This window comes from Salmo salar, chromosome 15, assembly GCF_965601325.2.
Source record: "Salmo salar chromosome 15, fSalSal1, whole genome shotgun sequence".
NCBI lineage: Eukaryota > Metazoa > Chordata > Actinopteri > Salmoniformes > Salmonidae > Salmo > Salmo salar.
This window is the reverse complement of record NC_138305.1, coordinates 33,520,001-33,545,176: the sequence shown is the minus strand read 5'-3', so window position 1 is coordinate 33,545,176 and position 25,176 is coordinate 33,520,001. Positions and strand designations below refer to the sequence as shown.

The 25,176-nt window shown below is 40.8% G+C and overlaps 3 protein-coding genes across 5 annotated transcripts in view; 2 read left to right on the top strand and 1 right to left on the bottom strand.

The window, feature by feature from the left end:
• The window catches only part of enpp1 (ectonucleotide pyrophosphatase/phosphodiesterase 1), a 58,389-nt gene extending 56,273 nt beyond the window's left edge, over positions 1–2,116 (top strand). For both annotated transcript variants that reach the window (XM_014143992.3, XM_045695607.2), the window contains exon 23: positions 385–2,116. In XM_014143992.3, the coding sequence (XP_013999467.3) occupies positions 385–537 (153 nt within the window). In that variant the 3' untranslated portion in view covers positions 538–2,116. The remainder of the gene's footprint in view (positions 1–384) is intronic.
• Positions 2,117–11,074: 8,958 nt separating this feature from the next.
• On the top strand, positions 11,075–21,519 carry sytl3 (synaptotagmin-like 3). Of its 2 annotated transcripts, none has more exons than XM_014143990.3 (15): positions 11,075–12,675; positions 13,159–13,374; positions 13,904–13,971; positions 14,382–14,433; positions 15,055–15,121; positions 15,873–15,951; positions 16,574–16,695; positions 17,072–17,215; positions 17,623–17,795; positions 17,988–18,090; positions 18,294–18,464; positions 18,626–18,734; positions 18,961–19,066; positions 19,240–19,442; positions 19,965–21,519. In XM_014143990.3, exons 1-15 carry the CDS (start codon positions 12,578–12,580, stop codon positions 20,054–20,056), a joined length of 1,803 nt encoding a protein of 600 aa, XP_013999465.3. In that variant the 5' UTR covers positions 11,075–12,577; the 3' UTR covers positions 20,057–21,519. The 2 variants fall into 2 exon arrangements, with proteins under 2 accessions (XP_013999465.3, XP_045551562.2); XM_045695606.2 differs by having other exon boundaries at positions 11,076–12,675; positions 17,093–17,215.
• ezrb (ezrin b) overlaps positions 20,747–25,176 on the bottom strand; it is a 64,270-nt gene continuing 59,840 nt past the window's right edge. Inside the window, exon 15 of the mRNA XM_014143991.3 lies at positions 20,747–22,658. Within this exon, the coding sequence (XP_013999466.1) occupies positions 22,494–22,658 (165 nt within the window). The 3' untranslated portion in view covers positions 20,747–22,493. The remainder of the gene's footprint in view (positions 22,659–25,176) is intronic.

The window sequence follows — 25,176 nt, the reverse complement described above, 5'->3', positions numbered from 1 at the left end:
CTGGCTGGCTGTCCTACTCTTTCCTACAGGGCCACCTGAAAAGCCTGTTGAGGAAAAGTAACACATCAGCAGACCAAAGGATGGCTGAGATCATCAGACCTGGGTTAAATAGATGCTGTATGTCAAATACTTTCAAATACTTGAGCAGCACTTCGTTTAGTTAGCCCTGTACAATGCAACCAATTAAATCGTCTCAAATGTGCACATTTCAAACTAAATCAGCTGCACCGGAAATATTTTCAGGAATTTCAAAGAATTTGATTGTGTATTTGACCCAGGTCTGGAGATCATATGAGATCCTCTCTAGTTTTGCTGTTTGTAAAGATAATCTATGAATATTGTTAGTGACTCAGCCCTCCTTTTCCTCCTCCTCCGTCTCCTCAGAATGGCTCAGACTTCCAATGGGTCCAGGAGTGGGCCCAGTTCCATGCTTCCCGGGTCCGAGACATAGAGCTCCTGACTGGACTCAGCTTCTACCACAACAGGATATCAGTGGAGGAAACGCTACAGCTCAAGACATTTTTACAGACTTTCTAAGATCCCAAGAAGTTACCTCCGGCGGGTTTTAGTACCATATTTTATTTTTATCGCTGTAAGGCCTTATTACACATATCAAAGTAAAAAGTCAAGGGCTAAATGTGTATCCCTGGATCCCATTAAATTAAAAAAGGTGTAACACTTAAATATAAGTGCATAAAGAGAAAAAAAGCTGTTCTGTTTAAGTGAGAAACTGCCTGAAAGTCGCTTGAACCTCAATCCCTCATAGACTTTAAACCAGAAAGGCATACACTGAAAGAAGCCATGTTATGAGACATAATATAATAGACCGTTGTCTGTTTGGACTTGAGCCAGAACACTGAACCAAAGAAGTCATCATTACAGTGCATTTCGAAAATATTCAGACCCCTTCCCTTTTACCCAATTTTCTTGTTACAGCCTTATTCTAAAATTGATGAAATAAATTAAACATCCTCAATCTACATAAAATACCCCATAATGACAAATCTAAAAATAATAATAATAATAGAAAATATGACATTTACATAAGTATTCAGACCCTTTGTTATGAGAATTGAAATTGAGCTCAGGTGCATCCTGTTTCCAATGATCATCCTTGAGATGTTTCTACAACTTGACTGGAGTCCACCTGTTGTAAATTAAATTGATTGGACATGATTTGGAAAAGCACACACCTGTCTATATAAGGTCCCACTTGAACCCAATCGAACATCTCTGGAGAGACCTGAAAATAACTGTGCAGTGACGCTCCACATCCAACCTGACAAGAGTTTGAGAGGATCTGCTGAGAAACTCCCCAAATACGGGTGTGCAAAGCTTGTAGTGTCATACCCAAGAAGACTCGAGGCTGTAATCGCTGCCAAAGGTGCTTCAACAAAGTACTGAGTAAAGGGTCTAAATACTTATGTAACTGTGATATTTCTTTTTTTTTATTAACATTTGCAAAAATGTCTAAAAACCTGTTATTGCTTTGTCGCTATGGGGTATTGTGTGTAGATTGAGGGATTTAAAAAAAAATCTATTTTAGAATAAGGCTGTAACGTAACAAAATGGACAAGTCAAGGGGTCTAAATATTTTCCGAATGCACTGTAGATCCATCTACCACTCTGCTAAACCCCAAACACCCCTCTTTCATCCCAGAAAAACAAGGGGAAAGAGTGAGAATGGAAGAAAATAAGAGGAAACCGGCATATAAATAGGAATTCTATTTGACTAAGTGATTATAATAGCTGGGACATTCTCAGGAAACCTCAGACATTCTGGAATGGAAAAGTTAGTCACGGCCGAAGGCCTGAAACACTGCCAACGTTTTTGACTCGGATGTCTGATTTGGAGAGTTGGCTGAAAGACATGGCATGGATGCTCCAAAAAAAGTGTTTGGTCTACAAGCACAAATAACAAGAAAACCACACATTCCCCACACATGTTCATGGTTGCACTTGCCAAATGTTGTCATTGTATGTTTGACTAGATAGTGTTTTTATTTTGTTAATATCAATGTTTTTATATATTGAGTGTTTATTTTTATTGCTCTGTCACTGTAAATTAAAGGTTGTGAAGTTGATGTGGGGAATTGGGATTAAATTCTTGACAGGACTATTGGTGTGTGCACAAGTATGTGGCGTACATGTATTGTGGTTGCAAATGCATGTACATGTGTGTTCTATGGTCGTGACAGGAACTTAAAGTAATACCAAGATTAGCATGACTCTAAAGACACAAAGTATACAGTGTATGAAACAAGATATGCAGTACATGACATCCAATGTACAGTTGAAATACACTTAGGTTGGAGTCATTAAAACTCATTTTTCAACCACTCCACAACATTTTTTGTTAACAAACTATAGTTTTGCTAAGTCGGTTAGGACATCTACGTTGTGCATGACACAAGTTATTTTTCCAACAATTGTTTATAGACAGATTATTTCACTTATAATTCAGTGGGTCAGAAGTGTACATATACTAAGTTGACTGTGCCTTTAAACAACTTAGAAAATTCCAGAAAATGATGTCATGGCTTTAGAAGCTTCTGATAGGCTAATTGACATAATTTGAGTCAATTGAAGGTGTACGTGTGGATGTATTTCAAGGCCTACCCTTCAAACTCAGTGCCTCTTTGCTTTACATCATGGGAAAATCAAAAGAAATCAGCCAAGACCTCAGAAAAAAAATTGTAGACCAAAAGTCTCATCCTCATCAATTTCCAAACACCTGAAGGTACCACGTTCATCTGTACAAACAATAGTACGCAAGTATAAACACCATGGGACCACGCAGCCGTTGTACCGCTCAGGAAGGAGACGCGTTCTGTCTCCTAGAGATGAACGTACTTTGTTGCGAAAAGTACAAATCAATCCCAGAACAACAGCAAAGGACCTTGTGAAGATGCTGGAGGAAACCGGGCCAAAAAGATCTATATCCACAGTAAAACGAGTCCTATATCGACATAACCTGAAAGGCTGCTCAGCAAGGAAGAAGCCACTGCTCCAAAAACGCCAGACTACGGTTTGCAACTGCACATGGGGACAAAGATTGTACTTTTTGGAGAAATGTCCTCTGGTCTGATGAAACAAAAATAGAACTGTTTGGCCATAATGGCCATTATGTTTGGAGGAAAAAGGGGGAGGCTTGCAAGCCGAAGAACACCATCCCAACCGTGAACCACAGGGGTGGCAGCATCATGTTGTGGGGGTGCTTTGCTGCAGGAGAGACTGGTGCACTTCACAAAATAGATGGCATCATGAGGCGGAAAATTGTGGATATATTGAAGTAACATCTCAAGACATCAGTCAGGAAGTTATAGCTTGGTCGCAAATGGGTCTTCCAAATGGACAATGACGCCAGCATACTTCCAAAGTTGTGGCAAAATGGCTTAAGGACAACAAAGTCAAGGTATTGGTATGGCCATCACAAAACCCTGACCTCAATCCTATAGAAAATGTGTGGGCAGAACTGAAAAAGCGTGTGCAAGCAAGGAGGCCTACAAACCTGACTCAGTTACACCAGCTCTGTTATGAGGAATGGGCCAAAATTCACTCGCCAAAATTCACCAAGCTTGTGGAAGACTACCCGAAACATTTGACCCAAGTTAAACAATTTAAAGGCAATGCTACCAAATACTAATTGAGTGTATGTAAACTTCTGACCCACTGAGAATATGATGAAAGAAATAAAACCTGAAATTAATTATTCTCTCTACTATTATTCTGACATTTCACATTCTTAAAATAAAGTGGTGATCCTAACTGACCTAAGACAGGGAATTTTTACTAGAATTAAATGTCAAGAAATGTGAAAAACTAAGTAGTTATCTAACATTCAGAGATTCAGATTGTATAATAGTCACATGTACAGGGTTGCAGGTGTGATTGCAGGGTACAATGAACATCTTAGGCTTGGAGCTCCAACATGCAGGACTAGTGAAATAAAATCATGACAGTGGTAATAAAAATGATCGACATAGAACTATATACATCATAACTGTAGCAGTGATGAATATATACATGTCCGTTGGGGTGGAGGCAGAGTAAAGGCTTGAGGGGGTGGGGTGGAATGACCATAGGACGAGCAGCATGACCACTGAGTGAAATAAAAACTAAAAACTGCCACAGGGGGTCAACACTGGCTCAGTGAAAAGCTCCCTCTTTTAGTTGGTCTTCTACTGGCGTTATGGAAGTTGTCAGTCTTTCAGCAGTGCACCAATTTATCCACAACAAGCAACGGACAAGTCAAGAGCATTTTGACATGGGTTAAACTAAAACATTGAATACCTCCATGCATTTTCCTCACATCTGCCCATAAGTAATGACAGCTATAGCAACAGCGTACAGAAATCTCTGCAAAGCATGGGCAGGAACGACCTTGGGGACTCATAAAGCCTTGTTTAACACAGCAAGACTGTAGTGGACAGTAATATTTGTCATGTATGATATTATAAATACCTTGCACGCAACCCGTAATAAGACCTAGCAATTAGGCTATTAAAATGGTTATCTGACTCCATAAAGATAACAAAAATGTACAAGCAAGCATTAGGCAATGAGTTGACATTGACTAACAAGAATTGGTCTGAGAATGAAATATCTTTCTTTGATATAGACAATTAACATTGTACAATGAATGGATTCGCATAAAAGGCATTAAGCTTAAGTTACAATGCAATAACAAGGCATTATTCCAAGCATATAGATCCTAAGGTTAACTCATAGGACAAAGCATGAACAAATAGATGCTTACTAGGGCAGAGGCCTAGAAGTCTAGGAAATGAGAACTGATCAAACAACCTTCCTCAGTGAACTGGATACAGGATAAGAGAGAAAACAAAGGCATTAATTCCATTTATAACATCTGAAGGTGTAACCTTTCAACCCCAAACCAACCACCATTGACCAATCAAACGATACCAAATTTACAGTAACCAAAACACTCCCAGGCCCAATCTCCACATGGTGTCACGGCATTTAAAGGCTTGTGTGGGTGATGAAACCAACGTAAATAAGATTGAATTCCTGGGAAACGGTGGCCACCTGTTTTACATGTTATTTTGGCATTAATACGTGACCTATATCAGTTTGCAAACAATGTAAAAAAAAAAAGTGTAATCATTGAGTTAATAAAGCTGCACACAAACATGGTCTCTTTTTTGCTTTCTTGAGTAAGGCAGCTCCAAAATGTGTGTGTTTCAGCATAGCTCAGTGCTTTCTGTGATGGTGGGGCAGCTAGCGGAAAATACAGAGCGTAGGGGTTGGTAATGTTCTCTAGTTGCACCGTGATTGGCTCAGTGTTCTGTCACTCATAGGGACGCTACGTCACTGCAAAATCTACGAGGAGAACTAGAAAATTCAAGCCCCTTTGGTGCTGCCATTGAGTTACATTAGAAGTGCCCATCCAAGAAGGCTCAAGGTCATTGGTCACAGATAAAATGACTTCAAATCAAGTTATATCTACCTTAGCTTTGATTGGACTGATCATGTCAACATCAGACTTAAAATCTTAGCTAGCAGTCATCATCATGAATCAAGTCGACAATCTACTGGTAAATCCTTTTCAATCCTTGTCATATGAAGAGAAATTATGGAGAGAAATTATAGATAAAACGTATCGGTTCTCATCAGCCATTGGACATTAACATTACACAACAAGTTGGAAATCGCAAATTCAACAATGAGTGGTTTGGAAGAAATCAGTGGCTAACTGCAAGCTTTGCAAAGAAATCATTAGCCGGCTATTCAGTGGAGTGGGTATGTGGTCCAAGTCTGGGTTTAAGGGTCTGTTTTCCAAACTTAAAATTATAAACATTCTACATTGGCCATGCTGTCAATCCAGTATGCCTTCTGCCAAGTTCAAAACAACTGGAAACTCGGCACTGGGAAATCTCTGACTTCAGTGAGTTCAAGACAACTGGGAACTCTGAAAAAAACTAGCTCCAACTGGGAAAATACATTTTGAACAGACATCCAACTTGGAATTCCAAGTCGGGAACTTGGGCCTAGACCTTGTTTTTTCCAGAGTTCCCAGTTTTCTTGAAAGCACCATCAAAATTTGCCCACTAAGGACCACCGTGCCACCTTCCTGTTCAAGTGAGCACAGCACAACAAGGTGAGTCCCAAAATGTATTGTATGCTGCTGCATAAATGATATAATTTGCCAGGGAGATATTATACTGTAGCTAAGGAAGTAATGCTATGTGCATGTTGTTTAGTAAGCTGGCCCATGTGCCTCACCCTAATAATTTGGTCCCTTTCCCCCTCATAACTTAGCGTACTGTTCTGACTTGGTGGTGCACATGTAGCCTATAGCCTATTTTAGAGAAATGTCATCATCAAATATTGTAAGAGCTTTCATTGTCTGCCCCCTTTATTTATCCTACAGTTCTGACTTGGTGTACAGGGAGAATACTGTAAGAACAGCCCATGTTCTGAATTCTGTCGCTGTACAGTTCAAAACTGCTGAACAAATAGTTATATGAGTACATCCATCCTAACCTGCTCATTGTCTTACTCGAAATTACGGATTGCCTCTTATCTGCTCGTCGTCCCCTTATGCCATAGTTTGTACATCTCAATTGTCAGTGAAACCACATTTACTTCAGCAAGTCAGGCATATACTCTATGTTTTTTTAAAGGCAGTAAATGAGGCTGAATGAACTGTTTCGCTGCCAGACAAGGCTCTGCTGATAGCCAGGTGTAGCAGTGGTAAGGATTTACTCCATGGTGCTGTAAAGAAAGCTCTGCTGTTGAGACAGCTTTATGTAGGCCCTAACAGTTTGTGGGCACCGTTTGTCAGCTTTATAGTGCAATTAATGCATTGTTTAGTGTTGTGTTGTGTAGTGGCTTTGAGTTTGCCACACCAGGATTGACATGCTAAAATTGCCACTGCCTGAGAGGACCATAAAACCTTTTTGCATATAGTAATTCAGAGTTCACCCTGTACAGATACAAGTTACCACTGAGATCATACATCCATATAGATAGCATCAGAGTTATCCTCAGTGAACACGTTTCAGACAGAAACCAGACATGGATACTATAGTATTATTCTACCACATTCAATATTCAGTGCTCTGGATACTGTACCAGAGCGATAAAGGGCTGACTAGTCCTTGGGCATAGTTAAATAAAAAATTGTCCTTTGTTCCTGGACCGTTTTTCTTGCAACTCCAGGTGTCAGACAGCACAAATTAAAGCAGAGCCTACAAGACAACAACGAAACCTCTCACAATGGGGTTCCATTAACACTGGGTAATTTTACAAAAATATTTTCACCACTGCCACACACATCCTAAACCGGGCCCTCAACAAAGAAAACCAAAGGAAAAAGAAATTGCACCCGGGGCCACTTCAACCAACCTCATTCACCTCAGCTCTGTCAAGCAGCAGTTGTGTGACAGCAGGAAGGAAGGAAACAGAAAGTGAAGTGTTTTCCTTGTTACCTTGGCTGCACATAAGAATCTGCCTCTCTCAGGGTGACCACGAGTCATACAAACAGCGCTGTGCTGAGGCTTCAGCTCAAGAGGTAAGATCCTGTCTTCATCTGACTGTTTGACTTTTTTTGGTGGGGGGGGGGCTTTGAGAGGAAACGGCTCATGCAGCTGATACAGTAGCTGTTCTTCAGTAAGTGCCACAATTGGTTTTTCTTTGTTTGATTGGTTTGCACATGAGGCAACTTTAAGGATAAGATAAGAAACTAGGTATTCCATGAGGTCAATGCCTCAAGGCCTTGTCAGCTTGGTGGCCTCTACCTAACCCTGGCATTGCTGGATGATTATTAGGATTTAGTCCTTCCAGTTGCCATCTACAGTATAGGACTATTGTGTATTCCATTACTGCAATGCTCAGCAGTATACTAAGGAGGTAAATTACTTTTAGAAGTGATCTACAGCATCTACAGAGCAAGGATTTAGGATTTGTCTTTATGACTGTGAGTGGTACTGTAGGTGTTTGAAATTTCTCTCATTCTGAATCTGCTGCAAAGCAATGCATAGGTTTCTATTCTGTGGTTGTTTCATCTGTGCTCTCTTTTAGTTGTCTGCATAGCCATAGCCTCGGCAGCCGATGGGCGCTAGATCTCTTCTGTGAGAAACACTGTTGGAGTCACCACATGTCAATTCCATTTCAATTGAGTCAATTCAGGGAGTTAACAATTCAGGGAGAAACTCATTGCTTATCATTGCCTAGATTGACTGAATTTAATTGAAATTGATCTCAACCCTGGTGAGAAATTCAACCTATTTCAGAGGAGCTTTATTTGGTATCTGTGTTGAACTGTGAGGATACAGAAATGCAATGGTGGGAAAAGTACCCAATTGTCATACTTGAGTAAAAGTTAAGATACCTTAATAGAAAACGACTCAAGTAAAAGTCACCCAGTAAAATACTACTTGAGTAAAAGTTTTAAAGTATTTGGTTTTAAATATACTTAAGTATCAAAAGTAAAAGTATAAATAATTTCAAATGACTTATATTAAGCAAACCAGATGGCATACATTTCTTGTTTTTTTCATTTACGGATAGCCAGGGGCACGCTCCAACACTCAGAAACCATTTACAAATGAAGCACGTGTTTAGTGAGTCCGCCAGATCAGAGTTATTAGGGATGACCAGGGATGTTCTCTTGAGAAGTGTGTGAATTAGCCCATTTCTTGTCCTGCTAGGATTCAAAATGTAAATAGTAATTTTTTGGGGTGTCGGGAAAATGTATGGAGTAAAAATATTAATTTTTATTAGGAATGTAGTGAAGTTGTAAAAGTTGTAAAAAATATAGTAAAGTAAAATACAGATACCCTAAAAAACTACTAAAGTAGTACTTCAAGTATTTTTACTTAATTACTTTACACCACTGAAGAAATGGTGGAGTCTCCTGTTGCTATGTACATCTCTTCAGACGAGTTGAGTAAGGTAAGTAAGTTTCGGTTAGCAGCGAGCTAACTTCTTCCAGGAAACGTTTATATGCTTGGGTAACGTGTCTGTGGGCCCCATGAGTTCTCACAGCAGACAGACAAGTATGTGGTCCCACACACATACACGTGCGTACACACACACCGGGCCGGCTCCAGGCATAAGAGGTCCCTTAGGACCCCCGGCTGCGGTGAGAACGCACTATCCTCTCATGGGGCCCACTTTTCTTTCTTTTTTTAGTAACTCAGTCGAGGTCTCAATTTACTATTGAGAGTGAGAATAGTAAAATACAATTTCATTCAATTTCAAAACTTGGTTGTGCATCAGCAGTTTCTCTCTTATTATGTCAGTCACTCAATTAGCTGACAATTGGTCAGCTATCTAAACTTGTGTTAATCATGGCCGAATACCAACCAGGCACACAGCGCACATGACTAGGGGGCCACATTGATCTTGTTAGTCATTCTCACTCATATCATAGTAACATGGCATAAGTCATGACAAATTGTGTAGAATTGTAGGAATTTTGCTTTAAAGCCCACCCATAATTCTGTCCTATTGCGGAAATTCTCGTTTAGGTTTCACCTTCGAAGAATGACACAGGCTGATAATGCGTATTCGCTAATTGGGGATGGGAATGTTGTGGTGATTTCCACGTGAAGTGGAGAAATAACAAAAAGAAACTGTCAGTGTAGCTAGCTAGCATGCTAACTTTATCTAGATAGCTAAAGTTATATGTTGTTGCTACACTGTATTCAAAAGATTAGCCAGATGGCTAGGCTATGGCTGGTTCTGGGGCTGGATTTGTCAGAAGCAGTTAGGGAAAACTTTGCCACAGATGGATAGGAAGTATCTTTGACTTTGCCATCTATTGTTATCTCTAACGTTTTGTCATATTCTATAAATTGCGGCAGCGATTCCGCCATAGAAAGAATAAAATTAGCTCCAGTAATATGGCTAGCCTAACTATTGAACGGTTTGGACTACATTATAATGGACATGGTGCAACCTTTAGTATTCTGCTGGCAGGCTATTTGGCTTAACTACAGCAATGTCAAGTCAGCCCGTGCCAGTCTTGGGGAAGCTACTCTGAAAATATAGTTTACTTAGCTACCAATTACTTCACACTGGAAGAAGTTCAGCTACATTAAAGCTAAAGTTAGAAAAAGTAGTTCACTACATCTAAACTACTAGATAATTATATCTAAATCTGAAATGTCATAGACCATAAATTGCAAAAACAGATCACTCTGGAGTCCGATGTCAACAGAATGTGTAATTTAGCCTAAACACAAAAAGAATTAGGCACACAAAAAGTGTTTCAAGCGAAAATTAAGCAGGTTTTAAGTAAAACAAATCTGTAAATTCTTGCCAACTTCACCCATATTTGGTTTTTGTTTAGCAAAAAAAGTAGTGTGTAGTTCCAGTAGTTAGCTACACCACATGTCAAAAAGTAATGAAGTACTGAAAACACTACCAAGATTTGAATTTAGTTACACTACCACCAAGGTACTGTAAAATGTCATTACATTTCGAGTTGAATTAAATATAGTTCACTACACTGGCCCGTGCACATGACATGGTTCTCACAACTAGGGGAAGTGAAATGATAGGCTATGACTTTGATCATGATGCACGCAGCAAATTATACTGTATGTACTGGTATCAACAACCTGAACGCATCGGATACGAAAAAACTATAGAAATGTAACAACAGCACGAAATAGATACATCCGTAAAAAATAAATGTGCGGATGCCTTTTCATTATCGGATAGATGCTTGAGATTTCTAGATGCACCAATCAAAGCAGTAGCCTCGTATGAACCATCCTGATCTCACGAGCTCACATTCTGTTTCTCTACACGAAACAGAGTCTGCATTCCAAACACTTAAAATGCACACCCTATTCCCTCACCCTCAAATGAAGTGTACACATATGACCACCTATCATGACGTTTGACGTGTTTCCCCTTGCAGGGCAAGGGGCGAGGGAGAAAGGAAGTAATGATTTTTAAATGGACCGCCCTTTCCCGGAAATTCGTCACTTGTTCAGCACACGATAATTATTTTTTAAGCCAGTAGATTGTATTTTCAACCAGCAACTATCAGGAAATAACTGATTTAAAATACAGTATTTACAGTATTAGTTTCATAAGCTGTTGTACAGTATGAACTTTAACTGCACTGGGCCTGTAAAGCCATATAGGGCTGATAACTGTTCAGTGTCTCCTGTCCACTCTCTTTATCAGAAATGCAGAATATGCGTCCCAAATGACACCCTATTCCTTATCTAGTGCACTACTTTTGACCAGTACCCATAGGGCTGTAGCGAATAGGGTGTAATTTGGGACAGAACCATAAAGATGCTGCTGCTTCGCCATGGGGGACTGATCACATTAATTTTGACACTGATTGTTTACAGTGGCCCTCTGCTGCCATGGAGAAAGGCAGAGACAACACATGGTGGCATCCAGTCACTAATGAGGCTCTTTCTCACCATACTTCAGATCACATCCCCTCTCCCAAACCAAAATACACTCTGATGATGCTCTTTCTCACCCTACTTCACATCCCGCCTCCCAAACTAAAATACACTCTGAGAAAAGAGTGAAAAAAGAAAAACAGAGACATTAATAATGCAGCGGTTGGCATTTGGATAACGTGTGCGTGTGTGTCTGTGTGTGTGATGCCTTCACTGGAGCATCACTACATTACCGTAGCAGAGTAGTCAGCTTGCTGTGAGAGGAGCGGTGCATGTGGGCGCTGTGGCAGGACCAAATGGGATTTACTATTCTGAGCAAAGCACTGTGACATTAAGGGAAAGTGTACAATACAGGAGTCGGGAGGAAGGGCGAGATACGTTCAATGGGTTATCAGATGGCTTTGATACTGTAGCATTATACACAGCACCAGTGGAGGCTGCTGAGGGGAGGACGGCTCATAATAATGGCTGCAATGGAGTCAATGGAATGGTATCAAACACATGGAAACCATGTATTTGACACCATTCCACCTATTCCACTCCAGCCATTACCACGAGCCCGTCCTCCCCAATTAAGGGGCCACCAACCTCCTGTGCACAGCATACGGCATGGTCATTCTGTTGGTCTTTCCCTGTTCTGCCTTAGTGAGTGGGACGTTACTGTGAGGGCTACAATGACTGAATGACTGGTTGCTCTTTTCTTGTCCTAGTGAACAAAGTGAACATCAGTCATCGGACTTTGTGAAGAGGATCCCTGCGACTATAGGTCAGAGTTTGCTTCTTGGATACAACACTATGAATGGGTTAGAGAGCAGAGTGTAAGAGTTAGTGGTGGTCACCAGAGCAGAAACATATCAAGGTCTGGGATGCGAAGCGGAGAGAGCTTCTGTGAATATCGTGACAGGGACATGGGATGTCTCTGACTGTGCAGCGAAATCAACATGACTTTCATTCTGCCCTCAGTCTGGTAACAAGTGAAGACGTCGTCCAGCTTGTCGCAGCATCCGGCACCCAATAAAAAGAGAAAGAGGGTGGAACAAAGGGAGAAGAGAGAAAGGGAGAGACAGTGGTATGATGTGAAGGAGACAAGAAGAATAAGCGAGAGAGAGAGAGAAAAGGAGAGACTAGAGAGGTAAAGTGGGGAAGAGAGAAGAAAGAAACTCACATTTTTACAGATGGATCTGGGCGTGCTCAAGACTCTGGAGAGAGAGAAGATTCTGGAGGTTCTTCAGAGAGACAAACTTTTACGCAGCACGGATAACGACAGGATAAGGTAGACAATATAATTTACTTCAGCCAAGCTTTTCACATTTACTGCATGGACACACTGTATAACAACAACACTCAGAGGGTACTTCAGGATCTGTGGAGACTTAAAATGACAATGACAACGTTGAACTGATGCTCCTCAAAATAGTATTCACAATTGTTGGTGTAAAATGTATCAGTAATACTATAATGCATTTAATTGGAATGAATTACCAGTGGCTGACTGACAGGAAAAGTGGATGCGAAGAGATGATCAATACAGTTAAAGCACTGCCATCATTACTGTACCTCAGGCTGCTGAGGGGAGGACGGCTCATAATAATGGCTGGAACGGAGCGAATGGAATGGCATCAGACACATAGAAGTCATGTGTTTAATACCATTCCACTAATTCCGCTCCAGCCATTACCACGAGCTTGTCCTCCCCAATTAAGTTGCCACCAACCTCCTGTGCTGTATCTCTACCTGCCACCATCTACTGTTACAGGAGGCTGAAGACGGAGCTACAGGAGATCCGAAGGAAAGGTGCCAAGAGTTTTGCCCGGCAGTACAGCGAAAGGACGTGCGCCCGCTGTCAGAGGCCGCTGGGAATGTTCTGGAACTCGGGCGCCGTGTGCCGAGGCTGCAGCCACCGCATCTGCAACAAGTGTCGCGTGGGCGTGTCCGCCCTGGACTGGAAGTGTACCGTCTGCCACGCCTACAGGTAGGAGGCATGTCAGTGCCGTAACATAGACTTAGATGTCAGAACTGTAACATAGAATGTTATGTCAATACCAGAACTGTAACATAGACTGACATGTCAGCACTGTAACATAGAATGTTATGTCATTGTTATAACATATACTTTTATGTTAGTGCAATAACATACTGTCATGTCAGTGCCGTAACATAGAACGTCTGCTCTAACCTTTTTATTATTGGTATCCTCTATCCTTTATTCAATATTTTAAGGCGTGTTAACATGTTGAGAGAATGAACTGACAAAATGTACAGTATTTCCTTTGTAATCTAAACCAGGGCTGTTCAATATCAGTCCTGGAGGGCTAAAACACTTCTGGTTTTCATCCTATCCTTCTTATAAGGGACTAATTCCGACCAGGGACAAAAGGGGAGTGTAATTTACTAGCAGGTAGAAACAAAACCAGAAGTGTTTCGGCCTTCCAGGACCAGAATTTAACAGCCCTGATAAACAAAGGAAATTAATCTAAAATCCATTTCTTCACACTTCTTAGGGAGGTTAAGATCAGATCCGGGGAATGGTTTTTGGAAGAAAGGGACAAGAAATTTCCACCTGACACAGGTTTGTTTCCTTTACCCCTCACATGCCCTATTCTCTCATAATTCATATGCATAATTCTCTTATAAGTAAAATGTCAGTATGAAAAAGTAAAAACCCGTATGCACTCATGAAATGACTAAAATGTAAAAATGCCTTGTATGTCTAAAAACACAGCTATACAGTACATGACTAGTCAAGTAATACATCATACAGCTAGATGTGTTTCAGTTGTTTGCATGGTATTGAAAAGCGGTCTTCTACATAATCTTCTGACGTGTGTATGGTTTAGAGAACTGCTTTGACTGAATAATGCATTGTTGCTGTCTGCTAGGACATTGCCCGGGAGAGTGGGATAGAGTGCATAACAGTAATATTTAATAGTGGATGTGTACTGGTGTTGGCAGCTATAGCAATACTCTTTTAATTTACAGAAAGGCATGAGACTGTTGGGGAGAAACTACTAAAGTCTTACCAGAGGTTGAGGTGAGTCGATGTGCAGTCATAATTTGTAAATGTATTGTATACTACTGTATTATGTGACCATAGTGTCTGATAAAGATATAAGACACAGATAGATGCAGGTATGTACATAGTCAATATTTAAAAAAAAAATATATATATATATTTTCATCAGAAATTGGTGGGCAAAACACTGTTCAGTGAAAATATCACTTTTAAAAACTCATTCTGTTAAGTCATGCCCAAATAATGGTTGATCCTATACTTGTGTGGCCAAAGCATACATTTGTGAGAGAAAAAAAAACACTTAAAAAAACCCACTTCAAACTATCTGACTGTTTCAAAAATGTTTGGCATTTCCTCATATAACGTGATGTCACTTTTTTGGCCGAGACGTCTCATTGGCTCATTGGCTGGCCTGGCCAATCAGCTGTTTACTTGTTATTCATATTTTTAGCGACCAGTATACACCCACACCGTTCAAACACTGAAAAGCTGCTTTTTAAACTACTTAATTACAATTTTTGGGGGAAGAAAAAGTATTTAACTTATATTGTAATGAATTATAGGTCATGTTTAATAGAAATATGGAAACCCTGGACAATTTCTTTAAATAGCATTCTCTGTGTGTGTTTCACTTTCCAGTCATATAACAGTCGTTCCGCCAACCCCTCCACCCTATTACGATGGTCCATCCTTCAGCAGATCAGGGGTAAGGTGAAATAAAGATATCCAAATGATCTACCACTTAAAAGGCTTTAAAAACCATCTGAGAAGTAACATGTGCAAAAATGCTTAGCTTATTGTAAAAGGGCAGGATAAACCAAGTAAAAAGGTACACAATGTATGGCTAAAACTGTCTCACCTTACACACACAATAATCTCTCAAACAATGACACACATGCTGTTAAAGGCAGTTTCTTCAATAATTAGGTCAGAGGGACCACACCTGTGTTAAAACAGCCACTCAATTTACTAGCTAATCAGGATACAGACCCAATTAAAGGGATAGTTCACCCAAATTACAAAATGGCATTGGTTTCCTTACTCTGTAAGCAGTCAATGGACATGGTATGGCAGCAATCCATGCTTTGGTTATGTCTCCCTGGCACTGTTTCCACATGCTAACATTTTAGCATTTGTGGCACAAATCCCACTCAAGTCATGGGCCCGATATTAGAATTTTTAACGCATCATGTCCAAATCATCCAAAAGTATCTCAAATTGATTGAAGCTCAACAAAGTTACTTATAGATGATTTGAACATGATGTTCAAAATTCCAAGAGGTGCAATTGACATTGCAGCTATATTATTGCCTGGAATGATGAATTGTTAAAATGAAAGGGATTCTGCATACAACTTATTTTATCCAATAAATAAGTTGTGAAGGGCTCACTCCTTCACAGTTTCATGAACCACAATTATGACTTGGTCTGTCAAATGTATTGTCAATCATCTCTAGGGACTGAAGAATTCCTTTAAAAAACCATTCACCAAGTCTATGGAGGACCTGATGGTTTCCCTCACCAGCCACATGAGAAGTAAGTGACTCTTTTGAGCCATTTTGGTATTTACGAAGAAAAGGGCTGCATTCCAAACACTTAACAGACACACCCTGGTCCTCCCGAGTGGTGCCGTGGTCTAAGGCACTGCATCACTGTACTAGCTGTACCACTAGAAATCCTGGGTTTGAGTCCAGGAAACTTCTGTTGCAGAAGTTTACGTTGCAAACTTCCCTTGCTTGGCTAATCATTTTGACCGACGACAAATATGGCTACAGGGATTCCCCCAAGGGCATAAGGCAAGGGTAAGTGGACTAGGGTGTGTCTTTTTATGATTTTGAAATGCAGCCAAGGTCTCTGTAAAAACAAAACTATATGATCTTTCAATGTGAAGTAATTGTATGTACATCTTGGTGAGAACTAGGATCCAAGAAAGTCAAAACAGTAACACATTTTCTCTGAGCGTTATCGCAAACCTTAATGTAATTTGTCGATAAGATATCCTTGCGCTCAGCCGTTGGTGTTAAGGAAACCGCACCTAGGAAATAAGATAAGATATGATATCTATATTGAAGCTTGTTCGCAAGCAGCACGTCAGAAGTGCTATGTTATGGATGGAGACGGTCTGTGTGTGTTATCCTCCCTACCGTTCGGGTTGCAGGGTTCTCCAGGTCGCAACAGGATGTACGAGGGGAACAGGATCTTCTTACAGTGGACAACAGGCGGGGACAGAGCACTGGCTGGAAAAGCCTCTCTGAATCAAACATCAACAAATACAACAATGTAAGAGAAACCAAATACATATCAACCCCTCAACTTTGTCAAAGTATCACACTATCCAGTCAGACAGACCACATATATTTCGTCAAACCCCTGAGGTAAAATCAAAGAGACCCCACCTACATGTTCAAAACCAAGTGAGATATTGATCGTATGACACTGACAACTATTTCAGACAGGAAAGAGGGAGACTTTAGAAACAGCTATTGGAACAACCTTTAATAATAATAGACATTTCCATCTTGTCAAGAGGTTCAAGCCTCTCGGTGGAATGGCTAAGATGTTGGACTGACAGACGCAGGGACCCGGATTCAAGTACCAATTGGGTTTCCCTGGAAATTCACTAGAAAATGAACAAAAGTATACTATATTTCAACAGACACAACCTCTCTCCTCAAAGCTTACCAAAGGTCCCAGTCTTACCAACCTGTTCAAGAAGAGCCGGAATGATGACCAGAGCAGTGCCTCGTCAGGGGCGGATGAGGACCTTTCCCTGGGCTCAGAGTACTCATGGGGAAAGAGGGTGAGTTGAGTGCCCTGATGATGAAGAAAAGAGACATAAAGAACACAGGGATTTGTGCAACAGCAGCTCGTGCCAAACTTCATAATCAATTTGACATTTTATCAGATAAGAATTGTTGTTAGTGTTTGTTATGTGGTTGTCGTGTCTTTTTCATGTCTCGCATAGCTGCATTGTCTTGTAGCTGGCGGAGAAGTTGGAAAGGAATGCATCCAAATCATCTGAATACTTAATTACAGAACATACCTGCATTATGCAGTCATAACATCCTTTTAGAGGCAATGTGACATGTTGATCTGTATATAAAATATATATATATATATATATATATATATATATATATATATATATATATATATATATATATATATATATATATATATATATATATATATATATTAATATTACAGGGCAGTAGTGCTAGTAGCACTGGTACAGACTGTGGTCTCTTGGAGATCAACAGAGTGACAGGGGAGCTAAAGCTCGCCATCACCTTCAACCACATCACTTCCTGCCTGGAGATCACAATAAACGGCTGCAGAAACCTGGCGTATGGAGATATCAAGAGGAAGAAGTGTCACCCGTAAGCATTAATACTCAATACACCAGATTATAGAAATAGGCCCTACCCATCATTGAAGGCCGACTTGAATGGGGAGGGCCATTCTAGTAATTCTATGTCTTTGATACCAGATTATTACTCTGTTGTACTGATATATCCATTTGCAAACTAGATCTCCTCACGCTGTACTGTATGTGTCAACATCCTGGGCAGGTACGTCAAAGTCTACCTACTGCCGGAGAAGTCTCAGAGCAGCAAACTGAAGACAACTATCAAGAGGAACACAACGGATCCCATTTATAATGAAATTTTACAGGTAAGGAGACAAATATTATGGGTCATATTCATTTGGACACTACAAAACGTAGTAAAAACCTTTTCAAATGAAAATCAAAACAAGCTTCAATTTAGTGTCTAAAGAATACCCTGAACTGGCTTAAAACTAGTGAGTGAAATAGGCTACATGGCAATGAAATCTCCTGTTTTTCACCCACCTATGTGTTGTATTCCCTGATGCAGTGCAAGATTGAGAGCCCCTTGTTGTCCAGGAGTACTCTGCAGGTGTCTGTGTGGCACTCTGCGACCCTGAAGAAGAAGGTGTTTCTGGGAGAGGTCCTCGTCCCGCTGGAGGGCTGTATATTTGAGGACAGCACCACCCAGGGCTCCAACTGGTACCCCCTGTGGCCAAAGGTAGGGTACAACCGCTGACCATGAAGCAACGTTCACACAATACCCTTTATCTTCATAAAACAATATTTTGGGTTATTTTTGGGAAAAAGTTTTGTTCAATTTGCTGGTATGTCTCCTCTGTCCTCTCTCTCTCTCACTCTTCTTTCTCTCTCGGTCAATAGCCTGAGAGTCCAGAAGGGAGTGCAGTAGAGCAGGATACAGCAGGAGAACTGCTGGTCAGAATGAAGTTCACCTCCTTGTCCCAGCCATCCTGGGTTTGCCACACAGATGGTAAGTTGACTCTCTACCGTTCACGCACCAAAACGTTTTGCTACAGAAAACAAACGTTTATATCTCAGTTAGTCCCTCCCTGTTCCATTCTGTTTTCGCCTGTTTGGTGTCTAATGAATAAGACCTAATTTTGAAACAGTTTACAGTGTGTTTTTACAGCACTAGTGGTCAGAAGATCCTTATATTGGATTGAAATGACCTTGATTTATTTTCTTCCTCCTCACAGAGGTTCATATTGGACCACATGATGTTGGTCAACTGACTGTTCTCGTCACTGGTGCCAAAAATCTGCCCACTAAAGCAAACACCAGTCAGAACACCTATGTGAAAGGGTAAATGTATGATTAGTGTGTGTTTTCTGGGGTGTGATATTGTTGTGTGTCTGTCTGTTCTAGGTGTGTTGTGTGTGTTTATGTATCTATGAGTACATGTGTGTGTCATGCATACATACAGTACGTTTCTGTGTTATCAACTATATGTTTATCTTTACATGTATGTATTTTAGGTGCTTGACTCTTCCCGGGCCCAGGGAGCTGGTCCAGAGGACCCCTGTCCTGAAGAAGCCCAGTCCGGCGTGGTTTCACCAGCTGCTCTTCAGCAGAGTCACGCCCTATGACCTCCAGATCTGCACTCTGGAGCTTGACCTCTGGGACCACGCCCCATTTACCTTCTCAGACCGCCTCCTGGGCTGGGTCAGAATGGAAGCCGGTAATATGGGTGGTTGTCATACCTTTACAATCATACAGTAGATTTGAATCAGTTTGCATGAAAATTAAATGGCGTAAATAGAAAAGTTTGACCAGGCCCATCCAAGGGGGCTCGAGATGAGATACGTTGTTATGTGATATGTTTATAAATTCTTCAACTGGGTTTACTTTATCTAATACCAACTTCAGTTGTCTAAAATGCCAGACAGTCTGAGTCAAACATCAATGAGAATTGAATTAACAAGAGCACAAATGTCATATTTCACACTAATGGAATTTAGAGAAAGCCATCTGAGGAAACAGGTTTCACCAATTTCACCTTACAGGGTATTGAGGACTCTCTCTCCTTAGCATATAATTTCTCTATTTTCATTCTCTCGTGCTATCTCTCTGTGTGATGGACTCAGCTTAGTGCAGTCTCTGGTTTCACCGAACTAGAAAACATTGAAAAAATATTTGAGAGGAAGCAAGGAAGGACTGATGTCACTGACCTGGCACTCTCTGTTAACCACGTGTCTCCCAGGGTCATCATGGCAACTGGTGCTGCAGACACCCAACATGTGGCATGACTTTAGTTTACCCATGCAGGCCAACATCAACAGCAGGAGAACATGATGTCAGAGTCAACAGAAAAAAAGCCCCTGGACTGGACACGGTCTTCCCACAAGAAAAACCTTGGCACTTTAAGGGCTCTATTCAATCCACATCGCAGAGATTCAGCGTGACTGAAATTTAAAGGCAATGCTCCCGCGTTAGCGAATTCTGCATTTATGGGAAACGTTGCGGATGTCGGCTCAATATGAAATGACTTTTACATTTCAGCAATACAGACTGAATAGAGCCCCTACTCCACCTTTAGCTCTATTTGCACTGACCCTCAGGCCCTTGCTTAGTGAAAGTCCCTCCTATTTATGTTCAATTGATGACCTTTAATGTATTAAAAGGATGTCCTACTCCAAAAGGAAACCTATTGTTCTTTATTACTGTTTTTAAAGGGACATTCCACTCAAATACAACCCAACATGATTTTCCACTTTCCTTGGGAAATGGCCTACAACTAAGGTATTAAAGTGGAAAATCATGTTAAGTTGTATTTTGAGGGGAATATTCCTTGTGCTTTAAGCATGCTCACCTGATAACATTAAATGTCTGAGAAAGTGACTGTCTACAACATAAGAAAACATGTGGTTGTCTCATTCTTTCTTAGTTTCTTCTTGTCCTTTCTATTCATGAGTTACTGTAACCCCTAGCTAACGTTTTTCCCTCAAGTCAGAAGATCAGGAAGCAGAAAGTGAAAACACAGTATGAAGCTGTAATTATAGATCTTTATTGCCAATATGCTAAACACCTCATTATAAAATCCAGTTGAAATAAAGAACAGCGGGCCAGCGGCAGCATTGTGTGTTGTTTTGGTTATAGTGTCAGTAAAAACCCAGTCTAGTACACATCCACAGAGAGGGAACGGTGAGACTGTATTCACGGTAAACGCTGCATGTGTCGGCTCAATCGGAAATGACCTTTAAGTTTCTAAAACGCAATCTGTAACGCTTCAGTGAAGCAGACTGAATAGAGTCCTAAGTGTTTTTGTATAAGCACTTTTCTCCTGGAGAAGATGCACGTATGCCTCGGAAATGCTGCTGCTAGCTACTGTGAACTGCATGGCAAAATGCTGCTAGCTACCGTGAACTGCATGGCAAAATGCTGCTAGCTACCGTGAACTGCATGGCAAAATGCTGCTAGCTACCGTGAACTGCATGGCAAAATGCTGCTAGCTACCGTGAACTGCATGGCAAAATGCTGCTAGCTACCGTGAACTGCATGGCAAAATGCTGCTAGCTACCGTGAACTGCATGGCAAAATGCTGCTAGCTACTGTGAACTGCATGGCAAAATGCTGCTAGCTACTGTGAACTGCATGGCAAAATGCTGCTAGCTACTGTGAACTGCATGGCAAAATGCTGCTAGCTACTGTGAACTGCATGGCAAAATGCTGCTAGCTACTGTGAACTGCATGGCAAAATGCTGCTAGCTACTGTGAACTGCATGGCAAAATGCTGCTAGCTACTGTGAACTGCATGGTCTCCTTATGTTGATTTGATGACATACAGTGGAATATTTTCTAAAGTAAAAAAAAAAGTTATAATTTACAAATAAATCTCTTTAATTTACTGATCTAAAAGAAAACCTTATGGAACACAAAACTATCATTATTTTGGTTGATATAGAACCTGATACATTTAAAATGTTCTTGTGATCATTAGTAGAATAGGAGAAATATACAAACCAAGAGGAAATAACCCTTTTTTAAATGACCCATTTATCGTATAAATAGTAAACTATTCATGATTTCCCAGATACTGAAGAGCAATATTAAACATAAATGAAAGTGTTCAAATATTATGGAAAAACACAATGAAACAGAACAATAGTACACTTTTCTGCAAGTAAGAGTAAAAGTTAATATACTGTATGTTCCCCTTTCTGAGTGGTCCCTGTCAGAAAAAAATAAATATATATTACCCTTTTTCAACATTGACACCACATTTAAGAAAACACCAAAAAGCAAGGCTTTGATTGGCTGTACTTGATGTCTCTCAGGTGTACATCATGGCGTACTATTACTGTATAGTCCCACAACTCATCATCACACCTCTGGTTAAAAATAATGGTGAGTGATTTTGTCTGATCGCATCAAATTACATACAATCAAAACGGAAAGAAGATTTGTTATGCTAAAAGAAAAGAATATATATTTTGGCACTAGTAAGTTTTCTTACAAGAATTTGAAAAGCCTTTTTACAGGAGTAAGTTCTCACTAAGGGGGAACTGGTAAAAGTGGTGAGGCAGATGTGTGTATCACTCACACTCTTTATACTGCTCCTGTGTGTGTGTGTGTGTGTGTGTGTGTGTGTGTGTGTGTGTGTGTGTGTGTGTGTGTGTGTGTGTGTGTGTGTGTGTGGTGTGTGTGTATAGCAGTGGAGGGATTAGTTCAGTGACCATTCAGAAAGGGTACGTGGCTGTGTGGCCCTCATGGCCTTTGGGGAGGGGCCTTCTTATAAGGCCTCAAACTCGTCAATCCTCTGCTTGGTGTTGCCCGATCGGATCTGCCGCAGGGTCTTGTACTTGTCCCGGCCGGCGCGCACGTTCTCCGTGTGGAGCAGATCGTTCTGGGTATGCTTAGTGTCGTCGCGGGCCTGGGCCAGCTCTGAGCTCAGGGCCTGCAAGGAGGAACACGATGAATCAAGAAGAAGTCAACCAGGGAGGAACATGCCAAGGACATGAGTGAACAACAGGACAACAAGCTATTGAAGATCTGGATTTGAACCAGATCTTTATAATAATCCAATAAATATATCCAGTATATTCTATATATTATATTTAGACACAAATAGTACGTATGCACTGTGTTAAACGCTTCACTTCTGCTCAGAAGCCGCGCTATTCTGAGAAACTACCACAATGCTGACAGAGAAATTCCTCTGTTGGGCTGCTTATTCCAGGCTGACAATGACACATTCTCCTGGAAGGGAAACTCGAGTTGTTAACCATATATTTTCACCTACCATATTAGCTCCCTGGTAACGTAATTTGAATGCCATATTTGGCTAAGTAGTTTTCACCTGTTAGTCTATAATTATCTGTTGTAGTGGACTACCGAGTAAATATATGAATATATGAAATATATTGGTAATTCTGTACCATCCAATCAGAATTAGCGGTGTGACAAATGGAACAATTTTCTAAACGTTTTAAAGGCCATTTTTATCTGTTTTCTGTTAAAACAACAAGACAAATTCATTTAATTCCACATGAATAAAAAATGCAGAATATGGTCCTATTTCGGATGGTGGTCCTATTGAATATGTGACTGCTAGGGGGCAATGAAGTTCTATCTATCTATCTCAGCCATAGGCTGAACCTCAAACCAAACACTTGGACCCTAAGCCCTTTATCACGTGGCCACTTGCTGTTGTGTTTGATAGTGATCACAAGTTTGTAAGTGTTTTGGGCTAAATGAGCATTGAGACGATGTACACTCGACGTCCCAACTTTGCGAGCATTGTCTCCCGCGACCTGTCTTGTGCATGACTCACTCGCTATGAAACATGGGTAGACACAGGGGTAGACACAGATGCATACTCTGATAGACAGTGAGAAAGTTGTAAAAACAAAATGACATCTCTCTACAAAATATGTGCAAGTATATCGGTCGCTAGTGAATTCATCGGCTGATTTAGCTTGTTGTAGTCTGCCTGCTGCTAACTAGCTTCACTGACAAACGCAGGGATGGAATTTTATCTAGCTAGCTAAGGATGTTGGGCACTACTGATAAACAGTTAGGCACTTAATTACGATAGTTTGACAGCTTGCTGATGAAGTTGTAGACATATTCGCAGCAGTCAGTCCGTACTTCAGCATGTTCCAAAGCACCAATTGCTATGTTGTAATGTTGGGTCAGCTAAAAGCACAGCGCAGCAGCAGACTCAATAGGGGCAGAGAAGGCTGTTCGCTGCAGTCGCTTGCCTTTCTCTGCCATTTTTCCAACTTAACGACGATGACGTGTGGAGCGCTTTATATCTGTGGCAAATAATTTCAAAGACTCATATCCCCTACTAACGTTACATCACTGTTGCATTAGCTATTTGTTTAATTTAAAATTGTCCCTTCATGATGATGTTTGGGACCTGTTAGTAGTAGTTTTGTGACCTGTTCGTCATACCGCTCAGGAAGGAGACGCGTTCTGTCTCCTAGAGATTAACGTACTTTGGTGCGAAAAGTGCAAATCAATCCCAGAACAACAGCAAGGGACCATGTGAAGATGCTGGAGGAAACAGGTACAAAAGTATCTATATCCACAGTAAAACGAGTCCTGTATTGACATAACCTGAAAGGCCGCTCGGCAAGGAAGAAGCCACTGCTTCAAAACCGACATAAAAAAGACAGACTACGGTTTGCAACTGCACATGGGGACAAAGATCGTACTTTTTGGAGAAATGTCCTCTGGTCTGATGAAACAAAAATAGAACTGTTTGGCCATAATGACCATCGTTATGTTTGGAGGAAAAAGGGGGAGGCTTGCAAGCCGAAGAACACCATCCCAACCGTGAAGCACAGGGGTGGCAGCATCATGTTGTGGGGGTGCTTTGCTGCAGGAGAGACTGGTGCACTTCACAAAATAGATGGCATCATGAGGCAGGAAAATTGTGTGGATATATTGAAGCAACATATCAAGACATCAGTCAGGAAGTTAAAGCTTGGTCGCAAATGGGTCTTCCAAATGGACAATGACCCCAGCATACTTCCAAAGTTGTAGCAAAATGGCTTAAGGACAACAAAGTCAAGGTATTGGAGTGGCCATCACAAAACCCTGAACTCAATCTTATAGAACATTTGCGGGCAGAACTGAAAAAGCATGTGCGAGCAAGGAGGCCTACAAACCTGACTCAGTTACACCAGCTCTGTCAGGAGGAATGGGCCAAAATTCACCCAACTTATTGTGGGAAGCTTGTGGAAGGCTACATGAAACGTTTAACCCAAGTTAAACAATTTAAAGGCAATGCTACCAAATACTAATTGAGTGTATGTAAACTTCTGACCCACTGGGAATATGATGAAAGAAATAAAATCTGAAATAAATCATTCTCTCTACTATTATTCTGACATTTTACATTCTTAAAATAAAGTGGTGATCCTAACTGACCTAAGACAGGGAATGTTTACTAGGATTAAATGTCA

Bases quoted from the DNA above. Each gene is read 5' to 3' on its own strand.
- sytl3 (XM_014143990.3), top strand. From the start codon at position 12,578: ATGGATCTGGGCGTGCTCAAGACTCTGGAGAGAGAGAAGATTCTGGAG. The intron at 14,434-15,054 runs GTGAGTCGATGT...TTCACTTTCCAG, and splicing joins AAGTCTTACCAGAGGTTGAG to TCATATAACAGTCGTTCCGC. The intron at 15,952-16,573 runs GTAAGTGACTCT...TTCGGGTTGCAG, and splicing joins CCTCACCAGCCACATGAGAA to GGTTCTCCAGGTCGCAACAG.